Raw genomic sequence first — 27,499 nt, 5'->3', positions numbered from 1 at the left:
AAAAGAATAGGAAAAAGGACTTTCACCTTCTACATTGCACAGTTCTTGTTTGAATATTTTTATTCCCAGACTATATTAGTAATGTAATAATAATTCTAAGGCAAATATTTTCTTTATATGCTAAATGTCTGATAGCTAAATTTTGTCATCTGGTATTATAATTTTTGCTACTTTTATCCCTTTCCCAGTTCTCTCTAGGTAGCTAGAAAAGACGCCTAATTTAATTCTTTTATTTTTTTTATAGGCTGAGCTTTTCTTTAGTGTTCAGGATACTCCAAAATGATTGGCTGTTTCACCACAATTATTTACATTATGCAGCCATAGCCATCATTATTAACTAAATGTTTTCCTAATTTCCTCTCAATTCCAAGCTGGTTCATGAAAATCAGCCTTAACTAAGTCACCAACTTTTGATTTATTTCCACGCTCATGTTTCCAAGCAATGAATAAGTCTTCAGCCACTTGGTTGTTGTTGTTCAGTTGCTCAGTCCTGTCCGATTCTTTGTGACCCCATGGACTGCAGCAAGCCAGGCTTCCCTGTCCTTCACCATCTCCTGGAGCTTGCTCAAACTCATGTCCATTCAGTCACTTTATCTGCTATTGGTTCTCTGAGTGTTACTGAGTCCAAGCTCATACTGATCAATGCATGACAGGCCAATAAATCGAGACACAAAGTGTTGAGGCAAGAAATAGCAACTTTATTCAGAAATCCAGCAGACCGAGAAGATGGCAGACTGGTATCCCAAAGAATCATCTTACCCAAATCAGAATTTAGGCTTCTTTTATATGAAAAGGGGCATCTTTATTTTTTTTGGTGTTAGTTCTAGAAAATCTTGTAGGTCTTCATAGAACTGTTCTGCAGCCATGAAATTAAAAGACACTTGCTCCTTGGAAGAAAAGCTGTGACCAACCTAGACAGTGTATTAGAAAGCAGAGACAGTACTTTGCCGACAAAGGTCTGTATAGACAAAGCTATGGTTTTCCTAGTAGTCATGTATGGATGTGAGAGTTGGATCATAAAGAAAGCTGAGCACCGAAGAATGGATGCTTTTGAACTGTGGTGTTGGAGAAGACTCTTGAGAGTCCCTTGGACTGCAAGGAGATCCAACCAGTCCATCCTAAAGGAAATCAGTCCTGAATATTCATTGGAAGGACTGATGCTGAAGCTGAAGCTCCAATACTTTGGCCACCTCGTGGGAAGAGCTGACTCTTTAAAAAGATACTGATGCTGGGAAAGACTGAAGGCAGAAGGAGAAAGGGATGACAGAGGATGAGATGGTTGGATGGGATCACCAACTTGATGGACGTCAGTTTGAGCAAGCTCCAGGAGTTGGTAATGGACAGGGAAGCCTAGCGTGCTGCAGTCCGTGGGTCGCAAAGAATCGGGCACTACTGAGCAACTGAACTGAACCTGATACTAAAAGGGAAGGGGGTGTGACTGGTTGTCACAGACTTCCTGGTGCCCACCAGACTCCAGAGCGCATGTGACAATGCTTCGACCTTGCAGCTGTCCATGTAGGTCCTGTCTCTGTGTTCCTGTACACCTCCAAAAGGATAAATGTTATTTCCTGTTCTACAACTTTTTATCTCTGTATGAATGATCTACAACTTTTATCTTTATGTGCATGAAAAGTGTTAACGCTTTAAAGGTCAAGCCTGGGAGGCAGAGCCTTGAGAAAGGGCTATCATGTATATTTCAGGCTCTAGGCAACATTCTTTTAAATTACAGTACAGAGCCAGCATGACAAAGCACGAGCCACAGAGCACAAAGGTTAGAACTAAGAGAATAAACCCAATATGGACTCAGGTTTGTTGTTTTCTGTTACATGAGGACATCACTCCTTTCAGCATCTTGTTTATTCAATGAAAGGTTTTCCTGACCATCTCTATACTGGTAATTCTAGTTCAGGATGTATATTCCACTCAGATCTTACCTAAGCCCCAGACTGTTATAACCAGTACTCACTAGACAGCATCATTTGGATGTCCTGAATTAAAGTCATCATTCTGCCCCACCTTCCCTCATTTCCCCTTAGTTCATGGTACCATTGTCCTTTCACCTGGTCACCCACGCCAGAACCCAGAAGTTGGTCTAGCTATTCTCTTCTCTTCACTTTCACATCGCTGTAGTATCTTGGGAGACCCCTCCTGAGAACAGTTCTGAACCAGTTCAGAGTCCAATTCTGAACCAGTTAGAGTCCAATCACACAGTAATAAGAGTAAGTGCATGCTTAGTTTCACAGTCATGTCCAACTCTTTGCAACCCCATGGAGAGTAGACTGCCATGTTCTTCTGTCCATGGAAATTTCCAGGCAAGAATACTGGAGTGGGTTGCCATTGCCTTCTCCAATCCCCTGTTGTTGTTTAGTCACCAAATCATGTCTGACTCTTTTGCGATGCCATGGACTGTAGCCCACCAGTCTCCTCTGTCCATAGGATTTCCCAGGCAAGAATATTGAAGTGGGTTGCTTTTTCCTTCTCCAGGGGATCTTCCCAACCCAGGGATCAAACCCATGTCTCCTGCATTGGCAAGCATATTTTTTACCACTGAGACCCAGCTGCTGCTGCTGCTGCTAAGTCGCTTCAGTCGTGTCCGACTCTGTGTGACCCCATAGACGGCAGCCCACCAGGCTCTGCCATCCCTGGGATTCTTCAGGCAAGTGAGCCACCAGGGAAGCCCCCATATATCTCCCCTACCAAGACATAAACTTTTTATGGTCATTTTTTACTATCTTTTTTCATTTTATCCTCATATTCCCATCAAGACCAGTCAGGCCAACCTTTTCAGAGTCTTCTCACCCACTGTTTACTTTCTATTTTTGCTGTCATGAGGGTCCAGTCCTCCTCACCTCATAGTTATGTGGAACATAGTACAGGGACCATGTTCCACAAGGCCACTCATTCAACAGCCCAGCACTAGGCAAGGTGCTGAAGATACAGACAATGAACTGACATATAAATCTTCCAGCCTGATGTCCATGTCTTTGCCAGGACAATCTTTCCTGCTTTAAGCAAGTCAGTTCCCTTCTCAGGAATCTATAAAGGCATGTTGTTGCCTACTCAGTAAATTTTAAATTCATACTTTGCTTTCTTTCATTTACTCAACAAATGTTACTAAAGGGTTACTATGTGCCAGGCCCTGGTACTATGGCTGAAGTGGGGAAGGCAGACATAAAAGCCAAAATCACAGAAATAATTAAATAATTATATAATTACTATTATTATTATTTGGTTTTGGGGGCCGGTGCAGCATAGCATGCAGAGTCTTAATTCCCCAAACAGTGATCATACCTGTGCCCCCTGCAGTGGAAGCTTGGAGTCTTAGTACTGGACCACCAGGGAAGTCCGTAAGTACTATTGCTTAGTTACAATTATTATTATGAATGATATGAAGGGTGTTTATAAGAGTATATAAACAAGGGATCTAATCTATTCTAAAGCAAGACAAGACCAGAGATCTGAGTTGGAGCCCAGGTTTAGATGCGTGTTGGGAGGAAGGTAGTTGTTAAATGCCCCAGGAAGAGGGAACAGTTCATTCAAAGGTACAGCTTTGATGATACATGGAGTGTGAGAAGCTGTGTGCCTACTGCATAGAAAAGAAGAACAGTGGCAGGTAAGGAACATATCATGCAGAGACTTGCACACTGTATCACGGTTTTTGGACTTGTTCTAAAAGTTATGAGAAGCCATTGAAGGTTTCAAAGCATGTGACACCATGGCCTGTCTTACATTTTTTTTCTCTCAACACTTTATTATGAAAATATTCAAAGAGTGGAGAAGACTGTACAATGAACACCCATATTGTTGACTTACATAGATTTTACTATTAACATTTTACTTCCGACTTAATTTTTAAATTACATCACACTGGTAGGTATGAAGGTGTTAAAAAGGAGGAAATAAATCGAATTTCTTCATCCTAGGGCGAATGCCAAAAAGTTTAGAAACAGTACAGTCTAGCTGATACAATGATTTGGTGTGGTGCTCAGTTATGTCTGACTCTTTGCAACCCAATGGACTGTAGTCAGCCAAGCTCGTCTGTCCATGAAATTTCCCAGGCAAGAATACTGGAGAGGGTTGCCATTTCCTCCTATAGGAGATCTTCCTGACCCAGGGATCAACCCTATATCTCTCAAGATAAATTTTAAAAATATATGAGAACCAGAATTAATGAGAAGTGTTAACTAATTAAATGAGGGAAAGAGAGAAGAAAGTTTTAGCAGAGATGTTTCTAGGGCATATTATTAAAATGCTTATGTAATTTTCATAAGCCTCTGAAATATCCAGGTAAGTATTCCAGTAAGCACCTAGAATTTAAACATGGAACTGTAGGGGGGTGGGTGGGTGTTGAAGTAAATATATATTTGGAACCATAATCATATAGGTCCTTGACTTAAGCTATGAAAGCAATGAAGTTGACTCTGAAGAGCATGTAAAGAGAGGACAATTGTTACCTTGAGTCATCGCCAAATCTCTGGATCTCAGGTACCTTAAGTACTGATGCTATTCCAGATGACTATTTTAAATCAAGCAAGAATCAAATTACCAATTCTTACAACTCAATAATAAAAAGTAATAGTGGGCAAATTATCTGAACAGACATTTTCCCAAAGAAAATCTACAAATGGCCAATAAACACATAAAAAGATGCTCAACATTATTCTTGAAAGAAAGTGAAGTCGCTCAGTCATGTCCGACTCTTTGCCATCCCATGGACTGTAGCCTACCAGGCTCCTCCGTCCATGGGATTTTCCAGGCAAGAGTACTGGAGTGGGTTGACATTTCCTTCTACAGGAGACCTTCCCCACCCAGGTATTGAACCTGGGTCTCCCACATTGTAGGCAGACGCTTTACCGTCTGAGCCACCAGAGAAGTCCCAACATTATTCTTAGGGATAGGCAAATCAAAACCACAATAGCATACCACTTCACATCCACTAGGGTATCTGTAATTAAACAGCAGTTCCTTAAAAAGTTAAACAGCATTACCTTCATGACCCAGCAATTCCATTACTAAGTATATTCCCCAAAGAATTGAAAACATGTTCATACAAAAACTTGTATCAGAATGTTCATATTAGCATTATTCATAATAGCTGCTGCTGCTGCTGCTAAGTCGCTTCAGTCGTGTCCGACTCTGTGTGACCCCATAGACGGCAGCCCACCAGGCTCCTCCGTCCCTGGGATTCTCCAGGTAAGAATACTGGAGTGGGTTGCCATTTCCTTCTCCAGTGCATGAAAGGGAAAAGTGAAAGTGAAGTCGCTCAGTTGTGTCTGACTCGTAGCGACCCCATGGACTGTAGCCTACCAGGCTCCTCCATCCATGGGATTTTCCAGGCAAGAGTACTGGAGTGGGGTGCCATTGCCTTCTCTCATAATAGCTAAAAGGTGAAAATCACCCAAAAGTCTACCAACTGATGAATGGATAATTAAAATGTCATACATTTATACAATGGAATATTATTCAGTAATAAAAAGGAATGAAATAACTGATGAATGCTACAGCATGGATGAACCTTGAAAACTTTGTTAAAGAAGCCAGTCACAAAAGACTCCATATTACACATGTGATTCCATTTACAGGAAATATTCAGAATATGAAAAACTATAAAGTAGATTTTAGATTCCTTAGAACTAGGAGAATTGGTGAGGGAAGCTGGAGAGAAGATGAAACATGACTATTAATGACATGTTTCTTTTTGGGGAGTGATGAACTGGTCCTAAAATTGTGATGGTTGCACAACTCTGTAAATATAAAAACGACTTGAATTGTACATTTTAAATAAGAGTATTGCATGGTATGTGAATTGTATCTCAAAAAAACTGTTTAAAAAAATCAAATGGCCCTTTATAGGTATCAGAGTACCTCACCAGCCGGGTATCACACACACACAAATATATTATATAGATATAGATAGATAGATATAGATATAGATATATATTTTTAAGGGAAACAGCAGGCACAGAGAGATGTCTGAACTTCCAAGTTTGAGCTCTTTTTCATGCTGTTGGGTGATGGCATAATTAATGTTTACTCCGAGACATCACTACAGTTGTACGTCTAACCAAATCAGTTTGCAAATGTATGTTTAACAGTTCTCCCTTACTAGACCACTAACTTCCCCGGGTTAGGGATCGTGCTTGATTTCATCGCATCAGGATCTGGTAACGTGATTTGGTATTTGACAGATGCTCACATGAACGGATTTCAGATTGGAATGATCCACAACTGAAGCTACAAAAAAACCAAAGTAATGCACGGAACCCTGTATACGAATATCTGCCCTCTGCAACCAAATAAAGACACAAAAAATGAATAAAGCGGAAGCAAGAAGGATGGGAGAAAAGGTGGGTATCTCCTCTCTCCATCTCCCACCTTCCACGACGGTTTCCCTGGAAAATAACAGAAGGGAGTCAGGCGTGGGGGGGGTGACATCACTAATCCCCGCGGCGACCACCACAGAAACGACCCACTGCACTCAATTTCCCGCCTCAAAGAGACTCGGAGATGGGGTTAGCTCGGCGCGAGGGGTGGGGCTTACGTCACGTCCGGCTCGGGACGCGCCACAGCTGGAATACGAAGGCCTAACGCCGAGGGGCGGAGCCAAGAAAGCGCGCCCTCCGGGAGGGGGTGGGGCCGGGTTAAAGAGCGCCGCGTCACGTCCGGGAGACTTAGAGCCCAAGCGGAGGCGGCGCGGAGCGTTTCGGCTCTCAGCGGTTCGGGAACCGGTGTGTGGTGCGAGGCTGCGGCGGAGCCTCTACACGGAAGGCGCGAGAGGTTGGCAGCTTCGATTGAAGCACATCGAGCGGCGACAGCAGTGGAAGTCATGAGCGACAGCGGCGAGCAGAACTACGGCGAGCGGGTAGGTATCGGTGGTGCAGGGGGAGGCTGTGTGGTCCCAGCTTCTTGCATCTCTTTCCAGGCCCATCGGCCTCGGCCCGGGAGACTGGGGTGATTTTGGCTCCGAAGTCTGAGACCGGGAGGGATGCTAGTCAGGTTAAGAAGCCCTGGTAGTATTGTCCTTATCCGTGAAGGAGGCCGCCGGTAGGTTTAGGTTGCCCGGTACTCGAAACGGCGGTTTTTTCCGTTATGGGGAGGGAAAGATTAAAAATGGCCGCTGCGTCCCCTCGGTGGTGGGGGAGGGGAGCGGTATCGTTTCGCCGTTGCTCTCCTGCGAAGCCTCGCCGCAGCCATCTTGGGCTGGCGGGCTGGGCGCACTGCCAGAGGCACAAAATGGCGGAGGCGCCGCGCGAGAATTTCCAGGCCGCGGGCGGGGAACTGGGGGTGCAAAGAGCAGTGTTCTTCAAGGTTGTTGCTCAGCGCTTAGGTTAAGACAGGTCATATTTTGGACCCCGAAAAGATGGGAATCTGTGGTGTTCTGGGCTTCTTTAAAGATGGCAAACTAGTCTGACGTAGACTTAAGTTCTGGGCCCGTTAGAGGGGATTGCGCGCGAGCTTTGTGGTCGGCCTAAATGGCGTGCTTTTCTTGGATGCCAAAAGGGCTGTTAAACCGCAAATAGTTATCTGTAACCAAGTAGACCACGAGGTCGCTGAGGTTTTCTTGAGGATCGAGTAGATCATTTTTCCGCGGGATGGTGAAGGAGAAATTGGCGGGCAACAATTTTTGGCGCCGTTGTTTCCTTTGTTTTGAACCATTCCTATTTTGTGAGCCACGAATTGTGTTTGGGCACTTTTAAAGTTTCCACCCCAAAATGTGGAGTTTGGTGAGGACTGGATAAACTGCAGAAATAAAGCTCCCGGGCTTAGAAAAAGCGTAATATAAAGCTTGGTTGCGGGTCCGTGAGTACTAAGACGCAGAAATGTCAGTCTTGCCAGAATCTTTTTATCAGGTAAATATATTCGAATATTTTCGCAAACTTACGAAACATTCTAGGTGATTTCATTAGGGCGTTTTTGAAAGGAAAGATCTTAGCTCTTGGAATCTTAATTTATTGTGTAACTTTGGGGCCGAATCTGATTAATTTGGTTTGAACCAATCAGTCCTCGCCTTTACCTATGCAGATGAATATTGGCTTTTTTATCCTAAAGACGATTAATTTCCAGTCAGCAGTGTGTGTGTGATTATCGTTTTAGGCTCTTTGGTGAGAAAGCTTGGATCAAGCTCACAAGTTGTTAAAACTGTGGGTTATGGGTTCCGCCAGTTGAAAATAACTAGAAACTAGGTGTCGGTGTTTGGACTGGAAGGCAAGCGATAATTTCAGTCTTCAGCTATTAAAACTATTATTGGGTACGTTTTGCATCGTTTTGAGAATAAAAAATGGCTGGTTTCAGTGGAGGAGCTCTCAGTTAAATAAACCTGAGTAAGTTGTTTTTGGAAGTTCGTGAGAGAGGAAACAATTTCAGGGGTTGGGTCCTGGTTTGAGACAGCTCAAGAGACATCGTCCCACTAATCAAGCTTTTGAATTGGTATTTTCTTTCTGTTAGTAGAATATACATCCTAGTTACCTCACAGTCTTGTTACATGGGGTTATTCAACAAACTTATGGAGAAAGAGAAAATAATAAAGGTAGACGTTACGGATTGATGTTCTGTCTCACTTAAGCGTCTTGACTTGGAAGAGATCTCTGAACTTCGACGATGTGGAGTATTTCCACATTGTTTTCTTTGGCCTTTGTTTTGTCTGTAGATTGCTTTCCAGTTGGTTTATTGGAACCTGAAGTGGTTAGACTAGACCTAAAACAAACACTTTGGGACTCCCAAAGAATGCTTGGCAAAACCATAAAGCTCAATGGAGTAGTTTAAATACAATGCCACAAAAAGCATTAGGTAGACCTGTCAGGTCTGATTGGCTAAAAACTTCCTTTTGGAAGTGCCTGAAAACAGCAGGAAAACTGTTGCCTTCAGAGTAATTATCTTGTACTTGGCTGCTATGAATAGCTTATCAAGAGCCTGAAAAATTACTTTAATTCCACTCGTAAGCTTCCTGCCATGCGGGAGACCCGGTTCGATCCCTGGGTTGGAAAGATCCCCTAGAGAAGGGAATGGCAACCCACCATGGACAGAGGAGTCTGGCAGGCTGCAGTCATGGGGTTGCAGAGGCAGACACGACTGAGCGACTAACATAACACTTAAGTTTTCAGACATTACAAATTATTAGTGTAAATCACACCTACTAATCTAATCAGTTCGTGATAATGTAATATTAAAATCTTATCAGCTGAGGTCACTCATACTCATCACCACCACCTCGTGGCCCTGCCGCCACTTTAGAAATGTTTTTTTTTCCTCCTCCTTTAATCCTAACCAGACTGGAGTAGAGGAGGTGAAAGCAATAAATCACCTTTAGTTCGGTTGTTCATAGCGTGTTTACTTATTGGATGAATATTGACACTTGGAGATGTGGTTCTTTGTGATCCCTTGTTTTAAATGTGCAGCTAGGGTGCATTCCTGAATTTTTGTGGTTGGTTGAACAGTTTCAGTTACTGTAGACTATATCTTTTATCGGTATCGGGATTTTTCATGTCTCGATTGGTAGATTTTAATTAAAATGTTTCTGATTAGAGTTGATGTCCCTGATCTGGCCAAACCCACGTTAAAGTAAGATATTATTCGAATTCAAGTTTTTTCCAGTAATCCCCCAAATTTCTCAGGTTTTTTGCAGAGAAGTTGGCTAGCACCTTTGGAAAGAAGAGGTGGTCTTAGGTCTGTTGTGTCAAGATTTGGGAGAATAAGAACATAATTGGGTCCTATAGCCAGGTGTACAGGTGTATGGTAATGGTGAGGAAGGTGATAAATCCTATGGCCTAATTGTGTTCACAGTTTAGGTTGTGAAGTTTGGCCTTGGCACTGATTTGATGCTCTATCCTCATAACTGACTTTTTTTTCTACAATTGGGTCTTTACCTAGAGAAACCAGAAATTAAGAAAGTAGTATTGTATGGACCAAGTCTTTTTAATTTGTTTTGCTGTCAAGATTATGATACATACTCTGGTAGAGTATTGGTTATTTTTACGAAAGTAATGGGTTTACAATGTAGGTATATTACGTTTAGTTTTCTTTGTAGAGATGAATGGCATCTGTATACCATTGCATCAAACTGCCTTTCATACTCTCCAGTTTCTCCTCTTCTGCTTAATCTTGGGTTGTCTTTTTGAATTTTTAGTAATTTTCAAAACGGAACATCTCAGTCTTTCTTCCCAAAGGGTTGTAAACATTGCACCAAGTTCGTTAAATAGAGGATTGATGTTGGGTGGGAGGAAATAGTTTTGTTTCAGTTTGAGTCTGGTTAGGCAACAAGTCTCTTGAAACCAAGTTGAAGAATATTTTTGGTGGTTTTAATTAAGAATGATTTAATATTGTGGATATGGTCCGGAATTAGAAGGTGGCACTTTCAAACTGAAAATACAAGTGGTTGCAAGGTAAGTACTGGTTTTGTGGAGATTGAACAGGAAATCAGATGATGAGAGATCATGTTAAATGGAATTTGCTTTGTACAGCCCTTGCCATTCTTAACCTCCAACAAAATCCCAAACCGAGATGATAAACATTAATACTTTCATAGTTTTTTTTTACATTTCACCCAAGAGAACAGGGCTACAGCTGTGTGTATCTTTTAGGCCTTAGCATGTGTGTTATATTTATCTTTTTTTTTGACACATAATTGCTTTATTTCCTCATAAAATACAGTGATGAGGTGGTGGTTGAAGTTGGGATTTTAAGAGTTTTGTTTTTTGGAAGGGTGTGGGTCACACAGAACAGAATTGGGCATTGTCATTTAGTCTTGTTTTTAAGCTGGGGAGGAATTCTTCGTTACAGAACATTAGTTTTCAAATTCTCAAAAATCTTTGCTTTGAATTGGGTTTTGGAGGTTATATTCTGATTTTTATCAATACGATTGTTGAATATGACAGCATGGATGAGGACCCATTTTTTTTTGCATTGATTTTTGTGCTGAGATTATAGACTTAAAAAGTAGTAATAAAACATACTTGCCATTTCTGTTGAAAAGTACTGAATGTTTTATTGAATGTAAATTCAGAGTCTACTGTTTTTGCAAGGGATCTTTTAAAATCATGGGGTTAGAGCTGAGTTAGGCTTGTCATGATAGTTTTTTCAGAACATATTCTCAGTCTTTGAGGATTTTTCTATCCAAACGTCTAGAGAGTTTAGCTGCAGAAAGAAAATAGTCCTTAATGTTGATAAGAGCATTGATCTTTATAGCAGAATCAATGAGTTTTCTTTTGCCCGTCCCAGTTTTTAAAATACTACCTAGTCAACCTAATGAGTTTGCACTTATTAATGTTGCATAAATTCCAGTTATAACTGCTAGAATGATTTTAACAAAAATTGTGTTGGTGGTGAGACAAATTTCTGCTTATTTCTAAGTAGGACCTCTTAATATGTGTTTAACGTTAGCCCAGTAGTTGGTCTTCTGGTTTTATTAGGTGGCCACCTCAACTTAGCTGAGTTTGAAGAAATCTAATACTTATATTATCTAGCAGCTTATTTTGTTCTTCAAATATAAAAAAGATTGGGAAGGGGTAGTGAAATAACGGCAGGAAGGCATTCATGTTGAAAAATGTGATATCTAGAGCTTTGGCCTCTATTCAGCATTTTCTGAACCTAAGCCCTGTATATATATTTAAAGTTTAGGAGGCCTTAAAGGAAATCTGCTTGGGCATTCTGATTCCACGATTACAGTTGTGCTGCCAGTAAACATTTCCCTTTACATTTTAGTGATGGATATTAATTGAAAACAATTACTGTGACTCCCTTAAATAAAAAGCTTAAAATTTTTTTCCCCTGGATTAAATCAGCAATAATTGACTTTGAAAAACTGGACTGAAGATTATGCTTACTCTGTTAGAGAAGACATAACACTTCCGTCATAGCCATGCATGGTTGTCAGATAGGTATAAAGGACTTCTCACTTTTTTTGCGTTTTCCTAAGGAAAGTTTTATTTTCAGAAAAAAACTAGGAGAGGAAATTGACAGTGAAGGATCATAAAGTGTGAAGTACAAGAAAACTAGGATGTTTTAGGAGGGCAGTATTTTGTTTAGGATATTCAATAGACATTTCAACTTATTGATCTTTTAAGTGATATTGAGTCTTTTTAATAATTTCAGGAGGTGAGCTTCAGTTTTATCCACAACATTGCCACCTTTAAAAGTAGGGTTGCTCCTTTGGACTGCAGAAGATTTTAATAATCATGGGGGGGCTGGATTTACCAAAAATTCTTTGAAAACACCGCAGTTGGATTCAGGTTTGCTCTGTTTCCTTCACAGCTCCTTGCATACAGTATTTGGTTGACTTGATTTGGTCTCTTTATGCTTTAGTTTTAAGTTAGTAAGTTGGGCCATTCATATTATAAAATCTCACTAGGGCAGCTTTCTAGGGATGGGATAAACAGTCCAAATTTTCAAATTCCCTGACATTGTTTTTCTACAGCCTACTTTTTCAGTTAAAAAGTGTGACATTAAATACATATCTTGACCTTAGTCACAATTTGTAGACCTCTTCAACTCTGAGCCTTGTCATCATTGTGCAAATGAATTGTCCGTGCTTTTCCTTTCTTGCACTTTTGTATTAATGTGTCATTTTTTTGACTAGAGATGTGCTTTTGACACTTAACATACTTTCTATTGATGAATACAATAAGTAAGAAGTGTGAAATGTAATTATAGTTCTTAATGTTAGATGAACAGTAAATGTTCAGTTGCGCACTTCACATTTCAGCTTAAGCATGATTAATCTACATGGAGTAGACAAATGAGATTGACTATATTTTAGAACCAGCAGGAAACTAGTTTCAGATTTTTGAGCTGCGTATTTTAGTTTTTCTTAAAAATCCAAAGCAAGAGGGATTTTTTTTTTCTAGTTTCAGTTTTGGCACTGGCTTTTATCCTGGAGTTTTAAAATATTCTTCATCCTGTTCTTTTTCTATTAAGGTTAATGTTGAAGAAGGAAAATGCGGAAGTCGTCATTTGACAAGTTTTATAAATGAGTATTTGAAGCTCAGGAATAAGTGAAGCTGAAATTTGAAAAAATAAAAGAAAGAATGCATGCTAATTATCAGACCAGAAGTCCCACTTGTAGAATATTGAGCAATTTGTGTGAAGTGGGGAAGATGAAAGAAGTCAGAATTTGAAACGGAAGAATGAAGAAAAGAAATAAAAATGAAGTTAAGATAAGAAGTAATCTGGAATCAGAAAGCACTACGCTAAGTAATTACTAGTCTGTTTATGTGTCCCTGTATATTTTGCTAAACATGCATGCATTATTTGTTTAATAGAAGAAATATATACAGGGTAAAGAAGTGCCTTCCAGGGGAAACGTTTAAATTAGGTAATTCTAATTTTAACTTCTTAGTTAACTGATTGAAATGCAACTTTAAAAAAAATAACCCTTTGTAGTCAAATAGGAGGCAGGAGTGAGCTCTCCAATTTGGGTAACAGCCGGCTTCATGTTGTCTCCTGGATTTTTCATCTCTGACATTGCTGGTCCTGGGGCGTGAGTACTTCCAGAATTGAAGTAGGTGGTCTATGCCACCCTCTCTGGACTCAGTGTACTAACCCCTATCCTTCATACAGTTCAGTATCAGTAGAATGTTGTAAGTTTGTCAAAGTTTTCCTGAAGAATGTTACCAGGATGGTTATAGAACCGAACCCCCAAAATCCATTGGACAGGATAGTTCCTTTTGGCATTTATGAAAAAATTAATTTTTAGATGGCAATAGTGGAAAACTGTGACCACTTAGGTCCTAACTTTAAGATGCATGTGTGCTAAATTCACAAGATGATTCTTAATTCTTTCTGTTTAATGCTTATTCCAGCTGAATGACTGGGGTTACTGCTAAAAAGTTGTAGGGGCTTCCCTTAGAATGAGATAGGTCGCATAAGTGAACAGGATACCTAACTCCACAGTGGCAGTAACAGTAAGTGCCTTATTCCCTTTTCTCATCTTCTGCTATTAACAACTTAACTGTTAAAACAGTGTGAGAGATAACATAAAGTAGCTTTGTTTCTGGTTCTTTACTCCTACCACTTACTGGAAAAATAGACCCAAAAGTTCTGTCATTTCCCTTTCTATATGCTTGTTTTAACTCAATAGAAGAGTCAAATGATTGGTGCAGTGTTGTTACTTACAGTTGGATGGGGAAAGTTCATGTGTCAAAAGAATACCCAGTAGTAGGCAACCAACAGATAGCTTCTACCCTATCTGGAAAACCAAGGCTATCACTTCTCCCTGAGATTAAGATAGCCTAAACTTTGAGAGTTTTTGGACCTTACAACTCTGGGGGAAGTGTCTTAAATGACTTTTTAGAGGGATTCATTTTCTGATACTTCAGGGCCTATTTGTGTCAAATTTGTGCTTTTTCAATTCTGTATCTTGCAGGCAGAAGATTACACCCATTTATAGTTTCCATCATTTGCCCTGATAATTTGTAGAACTTGCCACATATAAACTAATAACATCAAATTGGTAGTGTTACTTTTGCATTTTGAATTACTTACAGATTAGGGAGAGTACTGAGGCCAGTGATGTGAATGGATGTTGTATTTTTATTCAAGCTCGTTGATTCTCTTATCCGGAGACCTGAAAAGTCCTTGGGGTCTGAAAGAGAAAGGATCTGTTAGTCATGTAAGGGGAAGAAGCATTTTGGAGTTTGATTATATGGCAAAAGCTGGAAAGGTGTAAAGCAAAAGTAAACATTGATGCTAGTGGACCGACTCATCCATTCAGGTTTTTACCCCCCTTTGGCCAAAGCATCATTGAGTCTGAGAGTTCCCTCTCCACCTCCTGCCTGGGTAGTAGGAGGAAACAGACTTTTGTCCTGGAGCAAGTGTAAGGTACATGCCCTCAGGACGGCTGATAAATGCCAGGGTGGGGAGATGGGGGCAGAGAAGGTGACAGAAAACAAGGTTTCAGGGAAATGACTGTTGAAAAAACTAGATAAGTAAGAAGCATAAAACTTGAAATTAAGTCACTGAGACATAAATAAGCATCACAAATATGTATGGTGTTTTTAAGAAATGCAGATGCCCAACTCCAGACCTACTAAAATAAGCTCTAGTTGGGGATCTATTTTTAAATGCTTGGTAGGTTTACTGCATATTTGTAAGAGCCTTTGTTGAAGATCTACTTTATTGCATCTAGTTTTTAAAATATGTGAGAAACCTAGCAATTGGATGGTTATTCCTACTTCTTTCATCTCTTTCAAAAAGTTTTTTTTAAGATTTTGTCATTCTCAGAATAGGGAGATACTGGCTGGTATTTTGTTGGAAGGCTGACTTTGTTTTTCCCCTGATGTGTTCCCTATTGATTGTATATTAGTATATGACTAAGATTCAGTTTATAAGAACTTGGTGTTCCCTTTGTGGTTTTCAGGGGATTTTTGGTTGTGTCGTTCATGCTAACTTTACATTTATAATCCTTGTCCTTGAAGTATTGGTGTTGAGAGTAGTGCTTCTTTTGGTAGGGTTTTAATGTGTTGGCATTGAAGAGTTTTGTGAGCCCTGAAAGTGGTCTTTGAATTTTCTTTGTGTTTAGGGGCTTTTCTGGCTGGTTTTACAGATTTAACCATGGACCAAGATTTAAAGCTAACTTTATGCTTTTAGATTTTGGCCTTCTAGACAGGCTAAATATCCTTCCATATATTTCCAAACCAGTTAATAGTCAACATAATTGCAAAAGGGTTTTACTTTAAGACTATCTCCGATATGAAAGGTAGGAGGTAGAGACAGTGTTTCTATGTTAGCCTAACAAGTGTCAGTACAGAAGACGACTTAGTGTTCTAGTGGTTTCTCCTATTCCTGGTCTGAGAAATTATCGTTGATAAAATACAGCTGCATATAGCCAATTAGTTTTAGAGGTTGAGTGAGAAGTCTTGTAATTTCACAAATACTATTATTTTTGACCCTTGATCTGCTAGAAACCTCATTAAAGTTTATTCTGAGGCTATAAGGAGTTTTCTTTTCCTTCTTGGTGAACAGATTGGCAAAGCACCTCAGCTTAGAATAAGGCTTTTCTGTTTTACTGAAGCAAGAGGCTTAAAAGAGGATCTTGACTTTTCTACTCTTCTTTTTTCAGATCCCTAGATGGACTGATTTCTGTTAGCTATAGTCATTTTATTGGTAATCTTTTAATTCTTCTTGTGAGGCACCCATATTCTCTCCCTGCTAGAGCAGATTGTTTTCTTTTGTTTCCACTAAAGGTCATAATCTTTCCCTGAATTCATCTTTCCAGCATTGGAATAAACAAAGGTGTTAGAGTCCTTCTTTCTACCTTATCTTCTAGATTAGCTTTTGCCTGTTGAATGATTGCAGAAACTGCATCCCCAATTTGAGAACCTCTTTATCCAAGGAGAGGAGAACTGTGCTTTTAAATGTCCAGAATATTTGCCAGAGAAAGTCAAGGGATTGTTAGTTGGGGTCCTCAAAGCTGTAGTGCCTCTTTTAAACATTCCTTGATGATAAAAGTAGCTGTTTTCACTAATAATTAGGGATGTCATCTTTTAACTTTGACTCTCTTTATTAACTCACGGCAGGAAGGAGAGTAGCCATGTTTCATGCCACTTCACACCATGTTTCATGTGACTTTGAAATTTAGAGTCATTTTGGGTAGAGAGACCAGAATTCATTTTGCCCACTGAGTTACTCTTCTCTTGTTCTAAACTTTAAGCCTTTTCTCTTCTGTGTTGCATTTTTTGTCCTTAAGCATCATAGGAAGGATCTTCCAAATTTTCTCCACTGTTCTCTAAGTCACAGAACATATTCCAAAATGTTTTGGACTGTGATTTAGATGAATTTTCTATCTTTATCCTTTTAAGAATGGCTGGAGTGTTTTATTCTGAAGGTCTGCCACACAGGGAGGTCTCGTGTGATAAACCCATATGCCACTTCAATGTTGATTGTTACCCTACAGCGACTTAACTGTAATGTTGATTCCTTTTGAGTCTAGCCATTTTTATTCTGTGTTGGGCAGGAAGATTCATGAGATTAATGCCTTTAAATTTGATGAAGGTGGATAACCTGAAATAAAGATTGTCTTGTTTGATGATACCTTGGTTAGCTGTCAGACTGAGTTAATTGTTGTCTTTTCCACTATTTCTATTTTGGTGTCTTGGCAGAGCATTCCTTTAGCTTTTTTCTCTAATTATATGTCTTTGGTTCACCAAACTAGTTATCCTGTTTACCCATTTCTTTGCTAGTTCCTTTTAGAGATTTTGTTTTTGTACAACCTACTTACCAGCTAGTCACAGTTATGATAGGGGAAAGCTTAGATACAAAGTATGTATCTAGACTTTGTTTTTTACATATAGTTTCTGAACTTCCTTCCTGAACCTAGATTAGGAGCCTGTGATCTGTTTCAATTTTAATATATGTCCTTTTTGTATGTAACTTTTCCAACTGCTTATTCCCAGTTTCCCATCGATTGGCCCTGGCTCATCTACACTTAGCTGAGGAAAATCTCTGATACCCTCTTAATTCTTAACCTCTGCAGTTCGTTCACTGCCTTTCTACTGTAGCTTCATCTGGTTGCTTTGAGATCCGTAAGAGCTTCCTACATAGTTGGATGGACAGGGTCTACAGATCTAGTCTCCTTGAAGCTAGTCCTTGCTCTCTAGGTTTCTGTCTTCCTCTGTGACTTGAAACAATACTGTCCTTGTCTTTTTTTCTCCACTCAGCAATAAATACAAGTTGAAAATAAAGTAAATTTTACAAATTTCATAGGGTTTTTTTTTTTAATTGATGGCAGTTTGATTGAAATAATAGGTATGAGGTATAGATGTCATAGTTAATAAGGTTCTTTCTCACCCTAGTCTTTATGGAGTAACATTCCCAAAACAATCCTTGGGCAGTTCCCTTAACTGCTTGGCTTTGGCACCCATTTCTGAAGAGAGTGGGGTCAGTTAACTCTTATCCCTGCTCCCCAAGGAAGGTGGAAGTTCAAGTTAATTGGCTTATGTCAATTGGAGCAACGTAACTATTACACCAGGTATATTCAGTTCCTGCCCTTACCTATGTTTTCTTATCTTGGAAGGGGATTGCTTTCCCTCACCATTTATCTCACCACAGCTTATTTGTTTTTAAAGTTGCCCAGAAAGTATACAAATTAAACTTTTGACATCTACGTGTAGGAATCCCGTTCTGCTTCCAGAAGTGGAAGTGCTCATGGATCTGGGAAATCTGCAAGGCATACCCCTGCAAGGTCTCGCTCCAAGGAAGATTCCAGGCGTTCCAGATCAAAGTCCAGGTCCAGATCTGAATCTAGGTAAGAAAGACTGTCTTGGGATTTTCTTGTTACTCTTAGCTTTCAAACTGGTGCGTGCCTTTGTAAACTAGGAAGATAGAGAGGGTAGATCATTTGTTGGCTTATTTAATATTGGTACTAGAAATGAACTTAATTGTTAAGTTCTGGGAGATAGAAGACTAAGTGGCTAAGAGCCTGGGCTTTTGGTGTTAGGGTTCATATCTTACCTCTGTTTTTTTCTGGCTTGGGCAGATTACTTAACCTTTTCAATCTTAACTTCCTTATCTATAAAAGATGAATTAGCAATAGTACCAGTTCTTCAGAATTGTTGTGAGGATTCACTGAGTTTATGTGAACTGCTTATTAGTATGGCAAAAAATGACTGCAGAGCATTGGCTTTTAGTAACTGCAATTCTTGATAAATAGATGTAGTCTAGTATGACAAATATAAAAACCTTAACACAGCACTTTTTTTTTTTTTTTTTTAATGTTCCAAGTGTAGGCTATATATCCTGGTTTGCCCAGGTCAGCCCCAGCTTAATGCCTATTGTCAGGCATAATTAACAGTGCCCCCTTTCTCTCTTATACTCTATTCTTCCTGGTTTAAATGACAGTTCATATGATCACTGTAGTTAAGAGCAACTGGTTGATTTAAAAAAACTGCTGGAGAATACTGCTTGTAATGGTGATGTTAAGTGAATAATGGGCATAATGCAAGAAGCTTAAAAATCAAGGATGGTATTGTGAAGGGTAAAGGTGGGCACAAATCAGGCTAGTATGAAATATTGCATGTTTTATGATTTTTATTTAAAAGATACTGTGCTGTTTAATCTTTTAATTATTTATTTAAGATATGATGGAAGGGAGCTTCAGTTAGTGATGGTTTTGGAACTCTTCTTAGCACAGAAATGACAATATACAAAAGAAGAATACTGATCCCGCTATATACCTGAATTATGTGTGTTATCTTTTGAAGCTTAACTTTAGAATAAAGTATTGAAAGAATTAAAAGCCATATCCTACTGTCAGCTATTCAGTCATAACCTTGAAGCCTTTGTCTTGCAGGTCTAGATCCAGAAGAAGTTCTCGGAGGCATTATACAAGGTCACGATCTCGGTCCCGGTCCCATAGAAGATCTCGTAGCAGATCTTACAGCAGAGATTATCGAAGACGGCATAGCCACAGTCATTCTCCCATGTCTACTCGCCGGCGTCATGTTGGGAATCGGGTAAGATGGAAACAATTGTTTCTGAAGCAGTGGACACTGTATGAAGCCACTTTATAATTAATACGTAATATATTCTCCTCTGTTTTTGGTGTTTTGTTCTGTAATAATTTAAAACTGATACTTTTGATGGTGGACCTTAAGCGTGATTGCTCTCTAGAGCCTTTTCAGTTTGGAGATTTTTTTTTCTTTTTAAAAGATATCTCCCATGTATGGTCTACATTTGAGCTGTTGATCACATTTAAGATACTGTCACGTTAACAGCACATCAAATAAATTCTCTGTGCATTATGGTTAATATAGTTAGATCATGTATCTATGTTCCATACTATTGTTCGAGTTTTCTGGGTTTAATATGTTTTAAAATATGCTCTGATTTTCCCATTTAGTTTTAAGCAAGTTTCTTTCAGTTTTAAAGCTTTGCATGTCTTCCATGAGAAGTTACAAATGAGATGGCATTGACTGTGTTCCTATTGTGATTTTTATTGAATAATGTACCAAGTAGACCTATAGGGAGTGTATGTTTTTGAAAGTGGGGTAGAATTTGAGTATAGTAAATGTATGTGCGAAGTAGTGAAACCTTGAAGCAAACTCATTATGGCAGCTGGGATGTCAGCAACATTTAGTTCACTATTTATCTTTGTTATAGTAATTGAAGCTGCTTAATATCTGTTTAAAAAAAGTTTAGGACACATCTGTGATTTCACTTGTGTGTATATTTGAACACTTATGATTTTTCTATAGCAATCAAGCTGAACATACTTATCTCTTTGGCAGTTTAGAGCCTTCTATTGTGTGAGTGGTATATCTTAATTCACCATTTTGAAATTTTACCTCTCTTCTTGCCCCAGCTTAATACATGCTTGTGGTGATGTAACATTACTTTAAAAATACTGTTTTATTTCATTGTTATCTTTTCATATTAGTGACAGTTTTTTTGGGGAAAAAATTGATATGTGATGCTTTTTAAAAGTTATTTTTAAATCCATTTTTCTATTTCTAGGCAAATCCGGATCCCAACTGTTGTCTTGGAGTATTTGGATTGAGCTTGTACACTACAGAAAGAGATCTAAGAGAAGTGTTCTCTAAATATGGGCCAATTGCTGATGTATCTATTGTATATGACCAGCAATCTAGACGTTCAAGAGGATTTGCCTTCGTATACTTTGAAAATGTAGATGATGCCAAGGAAGTAAGTAAAAGTCTTATACCTTTGTGTAAAAAAAAAAAAAAGTATATACACACACACAGTCTTATTTTTTAACTATTCTTCCTTGGATGACTTTTGCTTTAGTAAATCAATCAGTCGTGTCAGACTCTTTGCAACCCCATGGACTATGCAGTCCATGAAATTCTCCAGGCCAGAATATTGAAGTGAGTAGCTGTTCCCTTTTCCGGGGGACCTAGGAATCGAACTGGGGTCTCCTGCATTGCAGATGGATTCTTTACCAGCCGAGGAGCTAACAGGGAAGCCCTTTTAGTACCTACATATAGCTTGATCTAAAGGAAATGCATTATTCTGGGAATGTATACTAATTGAAACTTTTTTTTTTTTTAATCTTTTAATGTGGAAGTTTCAAAGATTTGTAACATAACAGAAAAATGACAGTTTGGTTCTAAATTCCAACTCAGTCTCTTCTGCCATTTTATTTGAAGTAAATTCAAACATAGCTGTTTCCAGATGTGTGCCTAGATACAGATATTTCTAAAATAGAAGAATATTAATACTCCAGTTTGGAATATTTAATCAGTATTTACATCAGATTACTTTTTAAAATGAAAGAAAACATTAAAAAGTGATAAAGCTATAGCTCAGGAGAAAGGAACTGGTTTTGAATGTATACTGGCAAGTGATTTTAGGTTTTGGATGTTGAGGTAAAACATAGGAAGTAACTTTTGGCTTTGAGGCTTATGGGATCTTAGTTTCCCAGCCGGGGATTGAACCTGGGCCACGGCAGTGAAAGCACCAAGTCCTAAACGTGGGACCTCCCTAAAAATTTTTTTTTACAGAGACTAAAGTAAAATTCAATGTATGACTCGTGGTCCATTTAAGAAATTTGAACTTGAGATACATGAGGATGATAGCTAAAGTCATCTCCAAGGACAGTATAAGGAGGGGAGAATCGTGAGAAACTTAATGACAAACCAGCTGAGGTTAATATTGAGATTAATAATTTTGAGCCCTAAATAAGATTAAATGATTGTATTTTTAAATGTTTATACGTATATAATTTTATGAGGATTATACTAATTTTTAAAACCATAAATAGCCCATCTACTAAAGGAAGAATTAAAAGCTGAATGCAAGTGGCTATAATTTAAGAGATTTAAGGAATGCTTTAAGATGTCATTCAACTTCATTTTGGTAATAATTGACGTGAAAAATGTAAATAATATTTGTCCAAGGTTACTTATGGGATCGGCTTCTTCGTTTCTCTACTTTTGTGTGTATGTGTGCTACAGAACCACAGTTCCCTTTCTGAAAGATAGTATATTTTGTATCTAAATCAGTAATGCCAGAAACGGCCTTGAGGCTTAAAACAATCAAACTAGAAAATAGCATAATTGGAATTAGAAATCTAAATTTTATTTAGATGGAGAAGTGTTTCTTTAAATTGTGAACAAAAACAAACTGCTGTGTCTTTGGGATGGGGTGTTTTTTTTCTTAAGTACATTATATTTTCATTTTAATGTTTTAGATGAAGGAACTATGTGTAATTCAAGCTTTCATCCCAGCTCTTTGCTTTCATAGCAGGGGTCCACAAATTTGTGTAAAGGACTAGACAGTAAATATTTTGGGCTTTGGGAGCCATAAGATCTTGATGACAGCTTTTCAACCCTGCCATTGTAACGTAAAAGCCATATAAAACGCAAATTAATGAGTGGGGCTTTGTTTCAGTAAAACATGGTCACTTGATATTGAATTTCATTTCTGATGAAATATTACTTTGACTGTGCCGCCCGCCACCCCCCACACACACCTGTTTAAATTCTTAGCTCATGGGTCATAGTTCGCCAACTGTATACTGTTTTATAGACCTACAGGTACTGTCAAATCTATAGTTGGTACAGTAATTTCAAATATTTTCGTGGCTTAAGTAGGCTCTCATGGGTGGCTTTTTTTTTTTTTTTAATGAACTTTTCTAGGCTAGCTTTTGTAAGTAAAGATTTGATAGGCAGAAAAACCTATTAATAAACTGTCAGATATAATGCTCTGGCCTAACTGAAACATCTAGTTGGGTTTTATTTTATAGATAATAGTTAATTTGGGGCTTTGTTCATGATGTATATAACAACTCATCTTTTGAAGGCAAAAGAGCGTGCCAATGGAATGGAGCTTGATGGACGTAGGATCAGAGTTGACTTCTCCATAACGAAAAGACCACATACTCCAACACCAGGAATTTACATGGGGAGACCTACCTAGTAAGTTTGTTTTCAAGTTTGTTAAAATATTGACAGTTCACTTGAGGGTACAGGGAGGCTTTTGGCATTTCCAACTGACTAAAACTTAAATTCAATATAAATATATTCAGTTGAAACATTCGGCTGGTACCATAAATTTTGATGGCATATAATAGATCACATCCTACATTTATCATAAATGCCACATATTTGACAATCCTGGGTAATTAAATAATTCTCACCAGAAGGGTTTTCCCACGCTGGGAACTATTAATTATTAATGTAGGTAAAACCAAGTTTGTATAAATCTTATTCACAGTGGTAGCTCACGTCGTCGAGATTACTATGACAGAGGATATGATCGAGGCTATGATGATCGGGACTATTACAGCAGATCGTACAGGTATGTTAACCAAAATACAAAGTTTTAAGTTGTTGAAAGACAAATCAACTCTTCTGGTTCAGTTGCAACATAAAGCAGCAGTGTTTTAGCCTTTGATAAAGGTATTTACCTTGAATATTAAATTGGAGATCTCGAGTTTAAACTGGATTTTTTTTTGGCCACAACTCAAGGCATGCGTGCTAAGATGCTTCAGTTGTTTCCAATTCTCTGCGACCCTATGGACTGCAGCCTGCCAGGCTCCTCTGTTCTTGGGATTCTCCAGGCAAGAATACTGGAGTAGGTTGCCATGCCCTCCTCCAGAGGGGCAATTCACAGCATGTGGATCTTAAATTCCCCAGCTAGGGACCAAACCTGTGCCCCCTACAGTGGAGTATTAAACCACTAGACCACCAGGGAAGTCGCTGGATTTTAATGGTTATACTTTTTTTTTTGGTATGTGTATTTTTTAAGCACCAAGTTATAAACCAATGGGACAATAAAATTATAGATCATACTTCAGTTCCCCCCCATTTTTGTTTTTTAAAGTGAGTTTCATGAATGATTTTGAATATCATTGCTTTATAAAGCAATTTTTTGGTAGCTGTGGAATTGTGTTGAAGGTCAAGGCAAATTGATTCTTGGAAAAATCTAAAGAAGTAATTTTTAAGGACTAATAATTTGCTATAACAATGGTAAGAGATTTATTATTAATGCTGACAATATTGATACATTTTTCAGGGGTTGATAGGGAAATGCTCATGATATAAGGAATACTTTGGAAAGTAAAAATGAAGTAAAGTTCTCTATTTAAGCAATAGGTAATTTAGATCTTGCATTGTTTGTCAAAATGTAAATTGTGTAGTAAATATTGACCATAACAGTTAATCCTTGATACCCTATTTTGGTGTGGTGAGCTGTTGTGTTTTTTTTGCACACTATTCTGTAATTTTTAGAAAATTGACAGTCCTGACATTTGGCACTGACAAACTTTCTTCAGTGGCATTTGTACTGACATGTAAGTTGATTTGTGGAGGCTGCAAAGATTAGTCTTAAGAGTGCTGCTGCTAAGTCACTTGAGTCGTGTCTGACTCTGTGCGACCCCATAGACGGCAGCCCAACAAGGCTCTGCCATCCCTGGGATTCTCCAGGCAAGAATACTGGAGTGGGCTGCCATTTCCTTCTCCAGTGCATGAAAGGGAAAAGTGTAAGTAAAGTTGCTCAGTCGTGTCTGACTCTTAGCGACCCCATGGACTGTAGCCTACCAGGCTCCTCCGTCCATGGGATTTTCCAGGCAAGAGTACTGGAGTGGGGTGCCATTGCCTTCTCCAAGTCTTAAGAGTTTCTATGATACTCATTTTAACCACCAGGGAGAGCTCTATGTCAGTGTGTAAAGGGGTGGCAAAAGCAACTCTTTATTGCTTAAAGGAAACTAGCTTTCACTTCTGTTTTAATTTTATTGCATGAATTGTGCATTTTTGAAAAGTTAAAATGTTTGTTTTCTGCCTTCACAGAGGTGGAGGTGGAGGAGGAGGAGGATGGAGAGCTGCTCAAGACAGGGATCAGATATACAGGTATGGCCAGGAAAAGATTTAAATCTGTACAATAGTAGAATGGCTCACATAAAGACATTTGTTATTCATATTTTGATAAATTATAAATGGCATTCACAAAATTTTACAAATGAGAAGTTTATAAAAATACTGTAACTGAAGTCAAATGATAATGTACATGGCTTAATTTGTGTTTATAGAAATTGGGCTTGTACTTGTTATCACTGAGTGGTACCATTTTATACCTTACCATGAGAGAGAATGGCATAAACTAAGAATCCATAATATTTTAATCTTATTTATCCCTAATGGTTTCATTAGCTTTTTATAAGCATTTCAGAATAAGCAAGTAATTATTCAAGTTTATCTTAACACAAAACTAAATCACTGAAGCACTATGAATGAAATTTTGGGTGTTCATTTATAGGGTGTGGTTAAAATTAGTGGTAATGATTTTTTTCTTTTCTAACCCAGTTTAAATTTGTTAGGTATAATATTAACTAGCAGATGATCAGTGGATCAGATATAGCAAGGAATATTCAACCTCTTTGATAGAGGAGTTTTTTGGTACTGGGCCTGATAATGTGCTTCATTTCATTCTCAGGACTAAACAGATCATACTACTGCAGTGTTTTTGACGGTCAGCTGAGGGTCTTTTAGTTATTGGAAACTGATAAAGGGATCATGTATAATCTTAATAGTCACTTTAATCTGTGATCTGTGGACTCTGAGATGGTCTTGATATTTGTTTACAGAAGAAGGTCCCCTTCTCCCTACTATAGTCGTGGAGGATACAGATCACGTTCCAGATCTCGATCATACTCACCTCGTAAGTTTTTATTTAGATATAATTTTATTATAATAGTGTGACTTGCTATGACTTAATGGACACCACAGCAGATAATGGGTTGATTCAATTAGTACTGCCCCAATTTTTTCTGTAGGGTTCAAGGAAGTATATGCAAACAACCCCTGGATCTTACTCTTGTTGCTAATTAAAATAGTACATGTATATTTTGTCACCATTTGTAGCTTTTCTTTTTAGGAATTCTTAAACATTTTTTTACAGCTTAGAAACATTTTTGACTGACTTAAAACCTTAGCTTTCAGATTGAGTTAGATAAACTCCCAGCTATTTCTGTTTAACATTTGTTCTGTACCATGTGAAGGTTTTCACAAGAGAATCTGGTACATAGGAATTTCCTGATGACAGAAAAGTTTAAAATTCTCAACATTAAATGTATGCACTTGAGTATTGACGTGGGTATGTTTTTTTTTTTCTAGGTCGCTATTAAAGCATGAAGTTGAAGACTTTCTGAAACCTGCCCTAGAGTTGGGATATTGTTTGTGGACAATATTTTTTATTGTCTCCTGTTTAAAAAGTGAACAGTGCCTAGTGAAGTTAGGTGACTTTTACACCTTTTATGATGACTACTTTTGGTGGAGTTGAAATGCTGTTTTCATTCTGCATTTGTGTAGTTCGGTGCTTTGTTCAAAGTTAAGTGTTTTCAGAAAAGTATGTTTTGCATGTATTTTTTTACAGTCTAAAATTTTGACTGCTGAGAAGTTTCTATTGTACAGAACTTCATTTAAATGGTTTTTCTACTGAATCCAGGGTATTCTGAAGATCGAAGCCTGTGTGTAAAATGCTACCAAATGGCAAAAAGCAACAATAAAGTTTGGTTTTTACTTTTCTTTCTAACATATCAATGCTTAGCAGAACTGTTCAGATTAGATTATCAGTAGTAAATTAAAGACAAAAATACCCGTTTTCCTCCAGTCCATGAAACATACCATACTTAATATACCTGCAATTAAGTGATAAAAATTACGCTTTGTAACTCTATACTGCTAGTGTTAAAACTAAAGATCTTTCAATACAACAAATGCTTAATGCTTATATAAATGTGAATTTGTCAGCCTTTATGTAATCTGTATTATATATAGCAGGGAATAAGATGAGTTACACAATGTATGCCTTAAAAAGGCTATTTCTTAAAGCTGTTACAAGGGGATAATGGTATTTCAATTAGTTATCAGCAAGTGACAATACATTCCACCACAAATGTACTCTTGTTCTTCTAGCTTTTAAGACTATATGGAAAAACTGGGTGCTTCAGAGTTTTGAGAAAAAAGAAGGGAACACTACACCTGTGTTGTGGATGATCGGAAGACTTTGCCTGTTCATTTTTTAAATATTAATTTTCAGGTCCTTTGCTTACCAAAGGAGGCCCAATTTCACTCAAATGTTTTGAGAACTGTGTTTAAATAAACGCAAATGAAAAGAGTAAAAAAGGCTGGTAAAACTCAATTTATAGAGATTTTTTTTAACCTTGCTACAGAGTTGTTTTATAATTTTTAGTCCCTTATACAGTATTCCTTGGACTGAGATGTATTCTTTCTGTTGTTAAAATTGTTTTAAAAAGGCAAATTTTGTATACATGGAAAATACATTTAAAGTAAGTAACCAGATATTGGTATGAACATCTCCACTTGGGGATGGTATTATATTAAAATATTCTTCACACTTGCCCTTGAAGGTGCCTGAAATGAACATTTTTCTAGGATATTTTCATGGTCAATTCTAGGCAGGTAATTAAGTTTGTTAGCCTGCTGACCCTTGTATTTACTTATATACAAATACTCTGTCCCGTGTACTTGAAGGGCATGGCAACCCAATCCAGTATTTTTGCCTGGAGAATCCCATGTACAGAGGAGCTTGG

General features: G+C 38.2%; 1 protein-coding gene across 1 annotated transcript; it reads left to right on the top strand.

Moving 5' to 3' along the window:
* Positions 1 to 1,741: 1,741 nt before the first annotated feature.
* Positions 1,742 to 27,071, top strand: TRA2B (transformer 2 beta homolog). The gene is given in 11 exon segments (XM_081573654.1): positions 1,742 to 1,771; positions 6,518 to 6,862; positions 18,102 to 18,235; positions 19,280 to 19,442; positions 20,443 to 20,631; positions 22,750 to 22,865; positions 23,164 to 23,247; positions 24,738 to 24,797; positions 25,532 to 25,565; positions 25,567 to 25,605; positions 26,061 to 27,071. Coding segments are annotated over 11 exon segments (1,212 nt in total). The 3' UTR covers positions 26,079 to 27,071.
* Positions 27,072 to 27,499: the final 428 nt, after the last annotated feature.

Source organism: Giraffa tippelskirchi, chromosome 2 (assembly GCF_054371585.1).
Source record: "Giraffa tippelskirchi isolate mGirTip1 chromosome 2, T2T-mGirTip1v1.2.pri, whole genome shotgun sequence".
NCBI lineage: Eukaryota > Metazoa > Chordata > Mammalia > Artiodactyla > Giraffidae > Giraffa > Giraffa tippelskirchi.
The sequence above is the reverse complement of the archived record's forward strand: the minus strand, read 5'-3'. Positions and strand labels throughout refer to the sequence as shown.